At 44.4% G+C, this 13,095-nt stretch overlaps 1 protein-coding gene across 2 annotated transcripts in view; it reads left to right on the top strand.

The window, feature by feature from the left end:
- GPC3 (glypican 3) overlaps positions 1 to 13,095 on the top strand; it is a 270,116-nt gene that overhangs the window by 189,657 nt on the left and 67,364 nt on the right. For both annotated transcript variants that reach the window (XM_043522567.1, XM_037909178.2), the window contains exon 6: positions 956 to 1,076. In XM_043522567.1, the coding sequence (XP_043378502.1) occupies positions 956 to 1,076 (121 nt within the window). The remainder of the gene's footprint in view (positions 1 to 955; positions 1,077 to 13,095) is intronic.

Genomic DNA, 13,095 nt, shown 5'->3' on the forward strand with positions numbered 1-13,095 from the left:
ATCTTGCTGCTGCTTCCTCCGTACTATTCCCAACCCCTGGCCTTTCCTCTCCATCCACACAGCTCCCAGGCCTCCCATCCTGACTGCCGCAGCATCCTCCTCCCTGGGCTCCTGACACCCGTGTCGCTCTCTGCGATCTGCACAGCTCCGACCGTCGCCCCTGCACCTGCTGCCATCCCCGCTATGAATTCTCCGCTGGCCTGGCTCCCCCTCTCCGCTGCATCTGAGCTTCTTGTGATTGCCTCCCAGGTCCTCCCTAATGCCGCCCCTCTCTGCCCTGGTCTGACCTGGTGCTGCCAGCCCCATGGTGGTATTTGCCTGCTTCTCCTGCAGGGGGTCTCCTTGCTTTCTTACGCTGCTGCCCCTGAGCTGGCCCCACCTCGCCTCCTTTAAATCCCCTCTGAAGTCCCACTTCCACTGCAAAGTCTACAAGACATGTGCTGACTCATCCATTCGGCCCGCTCGTTCCTTTAGCCAGGGAACCATTGCTGTGGAGGGAGGGGGCTGGGTCACTGGGGTGGACTCTGGGCCACAAGGGGGTTGAACTGTACAGTGGGAATATTTTTCACGTTTAACTTAAACCAGCACCACAACAGACTTGGACCTACATCAGACACCCGGCGGTCGTCACCCAGCTAACCTGCCTTGTGTGTCGTATCCCTTTCCACACCTTGGGCTGTCTGTCCTCTTAGACTGCACCTGGATTGGAAGCTCTTCAGGGCAGGGCCCATCTTTTTATTCTGTGTTTGTGTAGCGCCTGGTGCCGTGGGGTCCAAACTGGGGTCCTAGGTGCTGTGGTTAGAGAAATAATAACGTCCTCTGCTTCTCAGGGCAGGGACCGTGTTTTCCTCTGTGACAGGAAGGCAGCTAGCATGCTGCGATCTAAGCAATAAATAATATGGATTGCTGAGTCCAGTCCATCACCCAATGCTGTCTTCTGTGTTCACTCGCGCAGGTACAGTCACCAGGCAGTGAGGAATGGGGGGAAAGCTCAAGCTGGCACCCACGAGATGAAAACAAAGGGTCCCGAGCCAGTAATCAGCCAGCTCATCGACAAACTGAAACACATCAACCAGGTGGGTGCGAGGGCAGGGAGTGGGGATTGCTCTGGGGGGGAGGTGGCGTGTTTCCAAATCTGCCCTGCTTTGCTCAATTAGATACGTTTCTTGGATTTTATTGGCATGTGCAAATGACAGCGAAGGAGTCATACGATGTCAGTGGTGAGTATGGGACCCAGGGCCACGACACACGCGTGTGCCCAGCTCCACCACCCTTATGGTCCGGACTGGAACTTGGTGCAGTCTCGAGGAGGGGTGCTCAGGGAGCCAGGCTTTCAGGCAGCTTTAGTGGCATTCATGGGCACAATTGCACCACAGAGACCCCAGAGCTGTATCTCTTGTCCCAGGGGACTCAGCCCAGCTCCCTGCGCTGGGCATTGCAGCCCAGGGACACTAACCACCCACAGCAGCACCACAACCCTCATCCCAGCCCAGTGCAGAGGGAGGGCCCAGCAAGCGGTGGGGGTTCAGAGCAAGCTGCCCCACACTCCCCCCGACAGCAGTGTCTGGTCTCAGTTCTCTAGAGCAAACCCCGCCATGCTCAGCACATTTGATGGCAGTTCTGAGTTGTGCGGATGAGGCTTGTGAAGATAATTGTTATCCTTTGTCCGGGGGAGTGGATCTGCAGAATCTGTTCCTGCATGGAGGCCATGCTGTCAAACACTGCAGCTGCATCTCCAAGGGGATGGGATGGTTTTATGACTGACACATTAACGTAAGGAACATGCTAAGTTTGGGGTAGCAAAACAGTCATCAGATCTCAAGCTTCATGTCACAGACTGATCACCGCAAGGGCCAGGAAGGAATTTTCTTGCCTTGCCCAGTTTTCCTGGTGCTTAATGTGAAGTTTTCATGTGCACCTGGAGTGTTGGGTATTGGTCCTGTTGGAGGCAGTTTATCAGGCATGATGGCCCCAGTCTGAGCTGATGTTTCCACTCTAGATATTCTTCTTGTGACAAATTAAATCAGAATTGCACCGATAGAAGCAATATGGTTCCATTAGTTATTGGCCGTCTTCCCTCTTGCTTCCATTTGCTCTGCCCTGAGTTAGCGGGATGAGGAGTACGCGTCCTTAGCACCACCACCACCAGTCCGTGCCCCAACAGCTCAGGATTAGGTCCTGGGCTGGTTTTCTTTAAGATGACCACTTAACTTCCCCATGTTCTCTCTCCTGGTGTCATGGTTTCTTGGCTTCCTGCCTTGCCCCAGACCAGCAGAGCTCCTGTCCACCCCTGGACTCTGCTCTCATTGCTGTGACACTAGTGTGGAGCGATGTGTGGTTGTTTTAAAATGCAGCCGGGGGCTTATGCCTTTGCCGTTTCTGGGCACAGACTGTTTGGGGGCCTTGTGGGTTCAACTATCTAAGTAATAATAATGTGCCCTGTAATATGGCTGAGTTACCCAAATTAGACCGAAAGCAGAGTCTATGCAGGGAGAGCTTTCTTGTGAGCTTTCTTCCTAAGCTTTTGAACACAAACAGGTTTAAAAAAAGCTCAAGGAGTCTAAACCACACTTTCAAGGCTGGCCTGCAGGTTGGTTTTGCTCTTTCGGAAGTTCCTAGCTGAGGTGGTTTGCTGATGACTTCTTCTTTTCTGCTTCAGTGAACACCAGGGCACTGTATTCATAGCATTCCCTGGCTTGAGTCTTTAGGTCCCCAAGACACACCTCTGTTACCTCCCCTGTGGGTGTAAGTAGCAGGCAGTTTTGCTTAGGAATTAACTCTTTCTGTGCTCTTGTGACGGTGAGCCATGTACACCCTGACACAGAATAGCAGAGCTTACTGTTGGGGTGCAGGTCCAGTTTTCCTTTACATTCATACATGCCAGCTTGCAGTACTTTACAATACAGGGTAACAGGTCTTGCTTATTAAAAGGAGAAAAAGGCATAATCAGCTCCCTATTAAACTGTGAAGAAGGCAGGTTTCAGCCTGCTGCTGGTGGTGATATTTTGCTATTCACAGTGAGAAAGCCACACTGAACAAAACATGCTTATTAGCGTTCTTGAAACTGCGGCTATACAATGATTGTGAAATGCTGGCTGCCAGATTGGGTCAAGTCAGGTCTTTTGCTGATCAGTTCAGGCTGCGGGGAGGCTAAGTTTCCTGGACTAGGAGACCAAGGGTAAATTAGTCACTTGAACTGAACTGTGTACTGGTAAAGCTACAATATATGTAGCTGAAAAAACCAAAACAAAAAAAAAACTCCCAAATTTTTCAGTTTTGAAACTGAAAAAAAGAAATTGAGAAAAAGGAAGTGTGGAAAGCCCAGTGGGGAGCTGGTCACAGGATAGCCACTTACCACTGCTATTACCAGACCAGTAGATGGCAACCAAAGTCTGCAGCTTTACCACTATCTAGTGCAGTTCAACTGCGCTTTTTTAATACATGTAAATATACAGAATGTGAACACTTTGAAAAATCAAACACCTTTGTGAAAATGTTAACTTTTGGGGCAAGGCCGTTTGTCATTGGAAAAGAGTTCAGAAGAAAACATTTTGAAAGCAAAAGATAATACCTGAGAACTAGCTATGAACCAGCTATTCATGCCAAATACGTTAAGCCAAGCTAAATGGCTCAGATCCTGGTAAAAGGAAATCTGGATCTTTCTTAGACTTGAGATTTTGTGGATTGAATCTCACCATTGTGCTTAGTTCCTTGGCCCAGGAAAGTTTCTCTGTCTCATTCACATCTGCACTGACAATGGGCTCCCAAAGAGGAGGAGATATGAAAAGCTGCAATTCTGGCTGGATCAACAGTCATGTTGTAGAATGCAGTGTGGACTCCCAAACTGGAAGAGAGACGAAAAGTAGCTCATCTGCTCTACTTAAGTGGAAAGCATCTTTTAAAGGAGGTTTCTTCAGGCTTTCAGTGTCTGTTGGAGAAGAGGGGCAATGAGTACCACTTTTCAGTGGTTAGCTCTTCGTGCTCAGGTTTCTGAAATGCATTCTCTGTAGGTATCCAGCAGATAGCAACAATGTCTTTCAAGTGGCTCCCAGTCCATTGTTTTGATCAGAGGAGATGCAGCTTTGATCCCAGAGACATATGTAGGCTCCCTTTCCAGTTAGTTGAGATCCAAAACATTTTCTTTAACTCTTGGATGTTGCTAATAGATGTAATTTATGTTTTACAATGTTTTAGCCTTTATTTATTATATGCTGTTCATGCTATAAAAATGAATACTTTTCCAAAAGCATGACAAAGCTTCAGAATTCTCTGGAGATGGTTCAGGTTTGATGAATAAATTGTATAGTTCTGTCACTCATTAATCAATCAGTTTTCTCCCTCTGAATCTAAATAAATGGGTTCATAGCCTATAAAGCGCCCCCCTCCCCGCACTCCACAAGTTGTTTTCTGTGTTGTAGAACTTGCATGCTTTTCAAGCAATCATGTGGACCTCATTCGTACACTAGAATGGAATGCCCAGAGGTTGGAAGGAAAGCAGCCAGTTAAAACTATACAAAAGGGGAAATAAAAAGGTCTGTCTGAATTTATTAGGTTTGGTTTATGGTCTTTAAAAAATAAAACACACAGCAGTTTGAGTAAGTTTAATGTCTCAGGTCAGATCTTTTTGGGGTGAGTGACATTTTCTGGAGCATGATTCCTGATAATAAGATTGAAACACAAAACAGATTGGCGGGTCTTTTTAATGTGTGATTTGTGGGTGGCTCTGTTTATTGTGGGTTGGTGGGTGAGCTGGTTTATCATCATCATCATGTTAGTACTGGGATTTTTTAGATTTCTTTGCCTTTAGACCAAGTTGTGATTTGAGTTGCTTTCACTCTGTGCCCAGAAGCATGGATGGCTTATACATAAACATTAGTGTTATCACATTTGGGAAGTCAGGGATCTTTTTGACGGAAGTGAGTTTTAATTGATCCCTATTTTTATTTCTCAGAGCACCCTGTGAGGTAGGGCACTGCTGCTGTTCCCATTTTGCAGCTGGGGAACTGAGGCATACAGAGGCTATAATCCCTCATGGAGTGTCTGGCAGAGTAGGAACTTGAACACAGGCATCCAAAGTCCTAGGCTAGTGTCTTAACCATTGGACCAGTCATAAGCTTTTCAACCCCCCTGCCCCGCCCCCTTTCTGATGGGTCTATCTCCAGGAAGAGGAGCATTATTTTGAAACAATACTTGGTAAGAATTGGAATAAAACCCCTAAAAGGAGAATAAGTGGGCAAGATGTCATTAGAAAATTGAGAGGCCTGGAAACATATTTTAAATTTCCAGACACTGGAGTGCAGGACTCATTTAAAATATTTCAAATATATTGGAGCTTGACAGATCTTTGGTTTGCACATCAAACAGTCTGTAATTTATTACACTGTGTAGGGACTGTGTTTTTATCATATTGCATATTCTCTAGCCAGAAATATAACAGCCAGCTAAGCTCTTGAAAAAACCCATTTGGGAATCACAGTCCAGGCAATAGGCTTTCACAAACCCTGGGAAATTAACTTTGATTGATTCCCTAGAATATAGAGAGACTATGTGATTTCTAGGAATATTCTTGTTTTACAAGGTGAAACCTTCGTGTCTTTTTCTCATGTCCAGTTTAAGGCCCTGATCCTCCAGTCAGGTCAAGGTATTGAGCCTTCTGGGGTTCTGCAGGGGGAGCTCCCAGGTAGGATCAGAGTCAAAATTTGGAAGTGCAAGAGGCAGTAAAACTCAGCGTTCTCGAAGGGGAAAATCAGGCCCGTAATGATGAGAGGCAGCGCAGTGGCCGACACACACAGAGCGTTTGCAGACCGGGAATCGAAGCTCAAACAGGTTTGTTTAAAGGTAGTTGGATTGACTAAGATTATGTATTCGGTACTTGCTGAGAATGGTTGCTACGGAGGCCGTGCTCGCATGGAGTCATTTGGAAAGTGGCCAAAAGGCTACGATGTTACGGAATCTAATATAAACAAAACAGGCCTGGAAACTGTATCACAGTCTTATGCCTAAGTGTCCTTCTATCCCCTGATGGAATGCCTGAGTCCCAAATAGGGTGACCAGACAGCAAGTGTGAAAAATTGGGATGGGCGCTGGGAGGTAATAGGAGCCTATATAAGAAGACGACCCAAAAATCGGGACATCTCGTCACCCTAGTCCCAAGGGACCTACCAAGGTGGGTTTGTTAGCTTCCCTCCAACTCCCACCTTGGTAAAGCAAGACCATACTGATTTAGTAGCTGGGAATACATCCCTGGCATATACCATGGACACCGAGTAATGACAGCAATGCGTTTGCTGAGCAATTGCTGCACGTCTGTAGGCAAAGGAAGTCAGTCTGTCTGCCCCACCTTCAGCAGATAAAAAACCAGCAAATATGGTGCCCACCCAGTGTTGAGATTGCTGCTCTCCTTACAAGGGCTGGCAGGTGCCATGATGCTACTCAGGGGGAAAAGGGTGGGGTGGACTTAGGGAGACTATCATTTCCTGCAGTAACTGTAGCTCTCCAATGTAAAGTCATCACTGCATTCCTGCAATAATCAATGTGGTTGCCAGGTGTCTGATGTTACCCATTGCAGTGCGTGTGCTGTTGATGATATTTAAGAGGGACCCGTGTGGCTGTTGTAAAAATGACTTTACTGGATAATGTCAGTAGATGGTTTCAAGTGGGTGTCTTGTAAAATGTGTTATGGGAGACCCTGAGGATTTCACAAGTCTTTCAGAAATGTGTTTTCCACTTTGGAGAGCTAGAGACAGATTAGATGAAATCCCCTCCTGATGCATTGTATTAGATGTTGCTATATCTCCCGCTAACATTGCATTTTAATCTGGTAACCATATGATAGCATAAATAATTAACAAAATGTGTAAACTGCCTGATTTTAAAATAAAACGATACCCAATATTTATCAGTGAACATACAATATTTAACAGCCTATAACAAAAGGAGTCCCGGCTGGCTAATTTACCAGTTTTGAAATGAATGTATTAGTGCTACAATACTCAGACTGCTGCATGTACAGAATATAGTTGATCAAAACCTCTCAGGAAATGTAATAAACAAAATAATGATTTGGGCATGCCTTTTGGGGCACCCTTATGAAACTGTTTGTAGCAATTAAAATATTAAAATCACATGCTCTTGAAAGCAACCAGACGTCATAATTATTTATATTTAAAGCTACTAAATAAAATGACAGAAGATTTTTTTAAAATGTGTTTTGGAATGTATCAGCTAATTCCTTTTTCTACTACATGAAATCATCTATAGCTCCACCAAGTCTAGGTCTGGTCTGTAAAGGCTAACCATGTGGTCCTTTTGTGACTCAGAAGCTATTCATTGGCTCTTGTTAACACACCATTGTAAATATTCGCTCACCAAGTCTGACTGCATATGCAAGCAGCAATTACAAGAGATCTGCTAGGCCAGTTAAATTAGGGGATATGTGACATACGTGAATTAAAACAAAATTAGGTTTGAATATATCTGATTTTTAATTCCAAAAATGTTCTTCTTTCCTTGGATATTTTTGTAACATTGGCTTTTACAAAGTATTGCCACCTGTCAGGGCTCTGTCTACAAACATCCCGGCTTTACTGGGTTTAATGTGAGAACCCTCTAAGAATAGGTCACACAGAGTGTTTTGTTTTTTTTCTAAATCAGCCTTGAGTTAATTGAATTGATTTTTTTAAACTACTATTGACTAAGGAATAATCTGCCTCTGTCTGACTTTGTAGTCAATGTATTGAAACTTAGGTTTCTTGACTGTTGTACTTACTATCTTCCCTTACGCGTATACAATCATAGAGTGCTTGCAGCAGTTAAATGTTCTCTGGAATTTGAGGTATTTCCCATCCTAAGTCTACGGGATAGTACAAATGCCATGGTAAACATAATACTATGCCATGGGGCAGTGAACAGTCTTTTGTTTTTGTTTTTTAAACACTGTTCACTAAGGGTGAAGTTCACCCCTGTGCAGAGGACTGGTGTGAGTCCTATTCACCACTTAAAGCCTACTTAGCGCACACACTAGGATTTTAGTGGTGCGCATTCCTCATGTTGGCCCTCTGTACGCATGTGAATTTAACCCTATAGCAGTGAGAGGTAGAAAAGACCAGGGAGGAACCCACTCCTGCTATCATTAAAGTCTATGGCAAAACACCCATCGACTTCAGTAAGAGCAGGATCTGGCCATGGATAGTTTATTTCCTACAAGGATTGGTCAGGGGTTTTGGAAAGAAATAAACATGTCGGATTTTACCATAAAAACCCAAAGCACTTTGAGCCGTTGTCACACCCAGAGTTTTTTACATAATGAGCATGCAGAGGTGGTTTTTAATAGGTGAAGGAAGTATCCTCTTCGGTTGCATCTGCCAAGAGCGCTTTCCCTCAGAATGATCTTCAGAAAGGGATGGGAAGGGACCAGAAAAGGGACAGTCCTGTGCTTAAAAAAAACTAAAGGCAAAAAAGAAAAATCTCAAGTTTTTCCCAAATATTTTCAATCTCGCCTTGTCACAGGGTTAACCACTCACTGTTGGGGTGCCTCCTTGTGGCTCATCTGTGGATTAGTTCTCAACCGGTCTGACGCCCTCCCCCCCCCCCTTGGGTTGCTCACCCTTTCGCCTCTCTCTCTCTGGACTCAGGGTGCTCCCCCTTCGTGACTCAGCCCTCTGGCCAGGTCACTATAGTCCTCCCCTTCCGAACCCGCCAGCCAAACGATCTCTCTGCAGTCTCAGACAGTCTTCCAATCCACTTCCCGCTCTGGGCCACTTTCCCAGTGGCCAGCAGGAGAATCCGGGACTGCCCACTACTCCAGGTTCCAACCCAGAGACCCTATGCCTAGCAACCACAGTCTGCTCAAGTGCCAATTGAGTTCTTTCCTACCAGTCTTCCCTATCTTCTGGCCCATCCCGAAGTTGCCACTGGAGCTTCCTCACCCCCTCTCGGGTTCTTGCCAGAGTCTGTAGTCCAAGGCAGGGCCCCAGGACTTACTCGTTCCTCCCCAGATCTCCTCTTTGCACCTATCCAACTGCCCTCTTCTCTAGGGAGTGACTGCTGCACTCCTCCTGGCAGCCTTGTCTTACCACCAACTTCCTCTCTTTATAAGTCTATCCCAGCTGGCCTTCTTCAGCCATTAGGCCTCATCAGTCCCTGGCCTTCCTTCAGATGCAGCTTATGAGGTCAACCTGCTTTATGTGAGGTGGACGCTCCATCGCACCGCTTCTTGCTAATCACGCATTCCCTTCTGCGGATAATTTGATTTTGCAAGGATTATTTGCCTGTAGCCTAGGATCAAATCTGGATCAATGATTTCTTAGTGGATGACAAATCAATCAATCTTATTTCATTTTCATGGCAAAACCAATATTTTACTAAGCCGGCATGCTCAGAGGGAATCAACAAGGGTTGGATTTTGGGATATAATAAAACTAGCGTTTATAGGGTTTCAGCCCACAGACACCAGGGGAGTAATCTCAGCCCCATGGAAGTCAGTCAGCGTTTTGCCATTGACTTCCGTGGGACCAGGATTTCACCCCATGTTGTTAAGTTTGACATGTTAACATATTACTAGTTAAGCCATTTCACCCTATCACGGCGGCTAATCTATATTGCTCTGTAGCTAGATAATAGCATGAGAAAAGGTGAAGAACTCCATTTTTGTGTTTTCAGTTCTAATATCAGCTGTAGTGCTTAATTGCTGCTCACACAAAGACTGTCAGGTGCGTCCTGAAGAGTGTGTGCTTGAAACAATACAGTGGAAATCATTTGAAAAAATACCTTTTAAACTGGATTAATTTTCTTTGCATCAAAACATGCAGCTGATGCACAATGGCACTGGAAAACAAACACCAGATATCCTGTAAGTATAAGTGGACTTTATCCTGTTATGAAGGAAATAAACTTGGCAATTATTGTTAAATCACAAATCCCACCAACAATTGGATGCATAGATGTCCAATTAAGAGACTACAGTAGTTACTATGGGCCCAATTAATCATATCAAACAGCTTCTTGCTCTGTGTCTAGTCCTCATAATTTAGAATAAAGTTCTCATTGATACTGTGGAAGATAGTTCATGTGATGGATAGCCTCTCAAATGATAAATACATACTTGAAAAACCAGATCCAATAAGCAGCCATATTTGGTGCTACCTTGAGCATGGGGGTTTCACTGTATTTTTGTCCCTAAAAAGGCTGTTGCTTCAGTCAATTTTGACTTTCCAGTAGAAATGATATCGGCTAGAGGTGGCTGGGGAAAACTGTCACAAACAAATGTTGTGGACTTTTTCAACCATTTTCTGTAAACATGAAAATTTATTCAAATTATCAAAATTTCAGCTAGTTCTAGAGTTGGTTAAAAATGGAGATTTGCTGAAAATTTTCCAAATTTAAATTGGGTCAAAATGTATAAGTGTTGACCATCTCTGGTGACTGAATATTTTTGTGTGGAGCCTGACAGCATGGCTGTGTGTTATTGCTCATGGCCCAGGGTGGGCCTGTGTTGCTGTCAATCTGATTTCTTACATTCTAAAGAAAGAGAACCAGTAACAGGAGTAATATTTTTTAAATGAACTTGATTGCATATTAGCCAGTTATTGCAATCGGTTACTCTTAACAACTAGTCTCACGACAGCTGCACTAGGGAGAGCGAGGGAAAAAGCAGGGATGTCCGCTCTCTTCTCAGCAGGCTGGGCAGAATTCACCTGCAAAGTTTCTAAATACTTTCTGTTGCTGCTTCTGGGTCTTTTACTGGGAGACTGCCACATTTAAGAACATAAAAACGGCCACACTGGGTCAGACCAATGGCCATCTAGCCCAGTGTCCTGTCTTCTGACAGTGGCCAATGCCAGGTGCCCCAGAGGGAATGAACAGAACAGGGAATCATCAAGTGATCCGTCCCCCGTCGCCCATTCCCAGCTTCTGGCAAAACCGAGGAACCACCACAGGGAATGGGTCAGGGACAGCCCAAATGGGACAGCCCAAAACTCAGAGTGTCACACTGCAAAGCTAGGCCCCGAAGACAAGCGATAGCTTAAGTTCTGGGGTTGGGGTTGGAGGAGAACTCTAGTTGTGCATGGAGACAGGAAGATTGATGCTAATAGCTGCTTACAACACAAAATGGGTTAGAGGAAGGAGCTGTATGTCTTCATTTTTAAATGTGGTAGGTTTTCTAGTAAATCTGAGTAGGAGAAACTACATAATGATCTGTAACCACACACATACACAGACAGCCCAGCTGTCAGCTAGCTTCATACTTGTGGCCTTGGGGATAAAACCAGTGAGCGTCTGCTCCAAAAGAGCCTTCTGCCACACCTTCCACTAGATCTTCCAGCGTTTATCCTTTCTGTTCTAGTGGCTGGTGTGACAATCCCAAACTGAAACACTAGAATAGGCCAGACCTGTTCCCTCCTCTAGAGGGTTCATTCACAAATCTTGAATGAATGAGCTATAAATCTCATGAATGTGATGTGTCCATTCCTCTAATTTATTCTCTGGTCAGCTGGGGAATAGAATGAGGCGAATTCATGTCTTTCCTGTTCCAGAAACAGTAATATGTATCCTTGTTTGGTACATACCCACATGTCCTTTCCAGATGCTAGCAGGGAATGTCAAAGAGATGAGTCCACCTTCTGGATTCTGTCTAATAACACAGGCTGGTATTAATTTGTTTTAGCTATTTATTATTTACATTTATATGGGCCTTTCATCCTGAATGATCTGAAAGTGCTTTACTAACAATGTATGTTTGCAGTAATCACTTCACTTTAAAGAAATCCCGCCATCTTTAGGGTTTAAACCGTGCATGGTAGGGCTACGCACAGCTTGGGAGATGAAACGAAGAAGAATACGGTAAAATCAGGATTGGATGTTTTTCTAAAAGATCTGCTCTAGTTCAAACAGGAATTATTCTGGGGAAGTCCTATGGCCTATGTTGTACAGGAGGTCAGGCTAGATGATCACAATGGTCCCTTCTGGCCATAGAATCTATGAATCTACTTTAAGCTTCTGGGAAAAGGTAGGGAGGCCAGGACTCAACAACAGCACTCTTGCAAAAGGTGTCATGATCTCTTTAATGACCATACGTGGTCGAGAACTCAGTTTAGTATCTCATCCAAAAACCTTCTGCTCCTGAGCCTGATGCTGAGTGTTGGTTCAGTACTGACTGAGAGAAAGTGTGACACCTATTAAAGAACTGACACCACTTTCTATAGCATGGAGGTTTCTCTTGGAGGTATCCTCTCTACATACTGATCAGACCTGACTCTGTTTAGTTTGTGAGACCTGATCAGATCACAGCCTGAGGTGGAATGACATCAGCCATTTAAGTTTCCAGCCAATCCATATTGTCACCAGAGAATGAATGGAAGTTTTTTCAATGTCTAGTAATGATTGACAGTATTCATGTTCTTATTGTGACACCAGCATATCTCTCAGGTATTTACATTAAAGCAGGTGTTTTGAATCATAACTGACACACTAGCTACTCAGTAAGTCCACTGTAACTTTGGACTTTAGTATTTATATATTACACATTTTCTATGTGTGCATGTGTATCTCTCTCTCACACACACACACCCACCCCAATTATCTTTAAGGCACTGGCGTATACTACCCATAAATATTTTTGCATTTTAACTCTTCAGCTTGGTTTCAACTTTTAACCAAGTGCAAAAGCCATTCATGATACTCCAGTGCCCACGGTATTGGAATGTATGTAGCAGTAAATGGCTTTTGCAGTTGATTAAACTCCTTTGCTTGGTCTCAACATTTAAACTGCAAGAGCACTTATTACCTGTATATGCCCGTGCCTTGAGGATTATTGTTATTGTACAATATTTAAATGACTAATTGTGTTTTTATTGGTTGGTCTTTCTGAGAGCATGTATAAAAAGGCTCTGTGGGAAACACAGAGATCTCTCTGGCTGTGGGATAAAATTGCCTGGGGGATTATACAAGATGCTCCTTAAAGTAGCCAAGAGATCTGATGATTAGCAGGAACTTTTTCATATACATTTCTTCGTGGCCAACTCCTGTGTGTGCCCAGGTGATTTTACTAACCTTGTGCATCAGCAGATTCATTCTCTAGGGCTGGGTACAGGGCAT

The sequence above is a fragment of the Chelonia mydas genome, chromosome 9 (genome assembly GCF_015237465.2).
Source record: "Chelonia mydas isolate rCheMyd1 chromosome 9, rCheMyd1.pri.v2, whole genome shotgun sequence".
In the NCBI taxonomy this organism is placed as follows: domain Eukaryota; kingdom Metazoa; phylum Chordata; order Testudines; family Cheloniidae; genus Chelonia; species Chelonia mydas.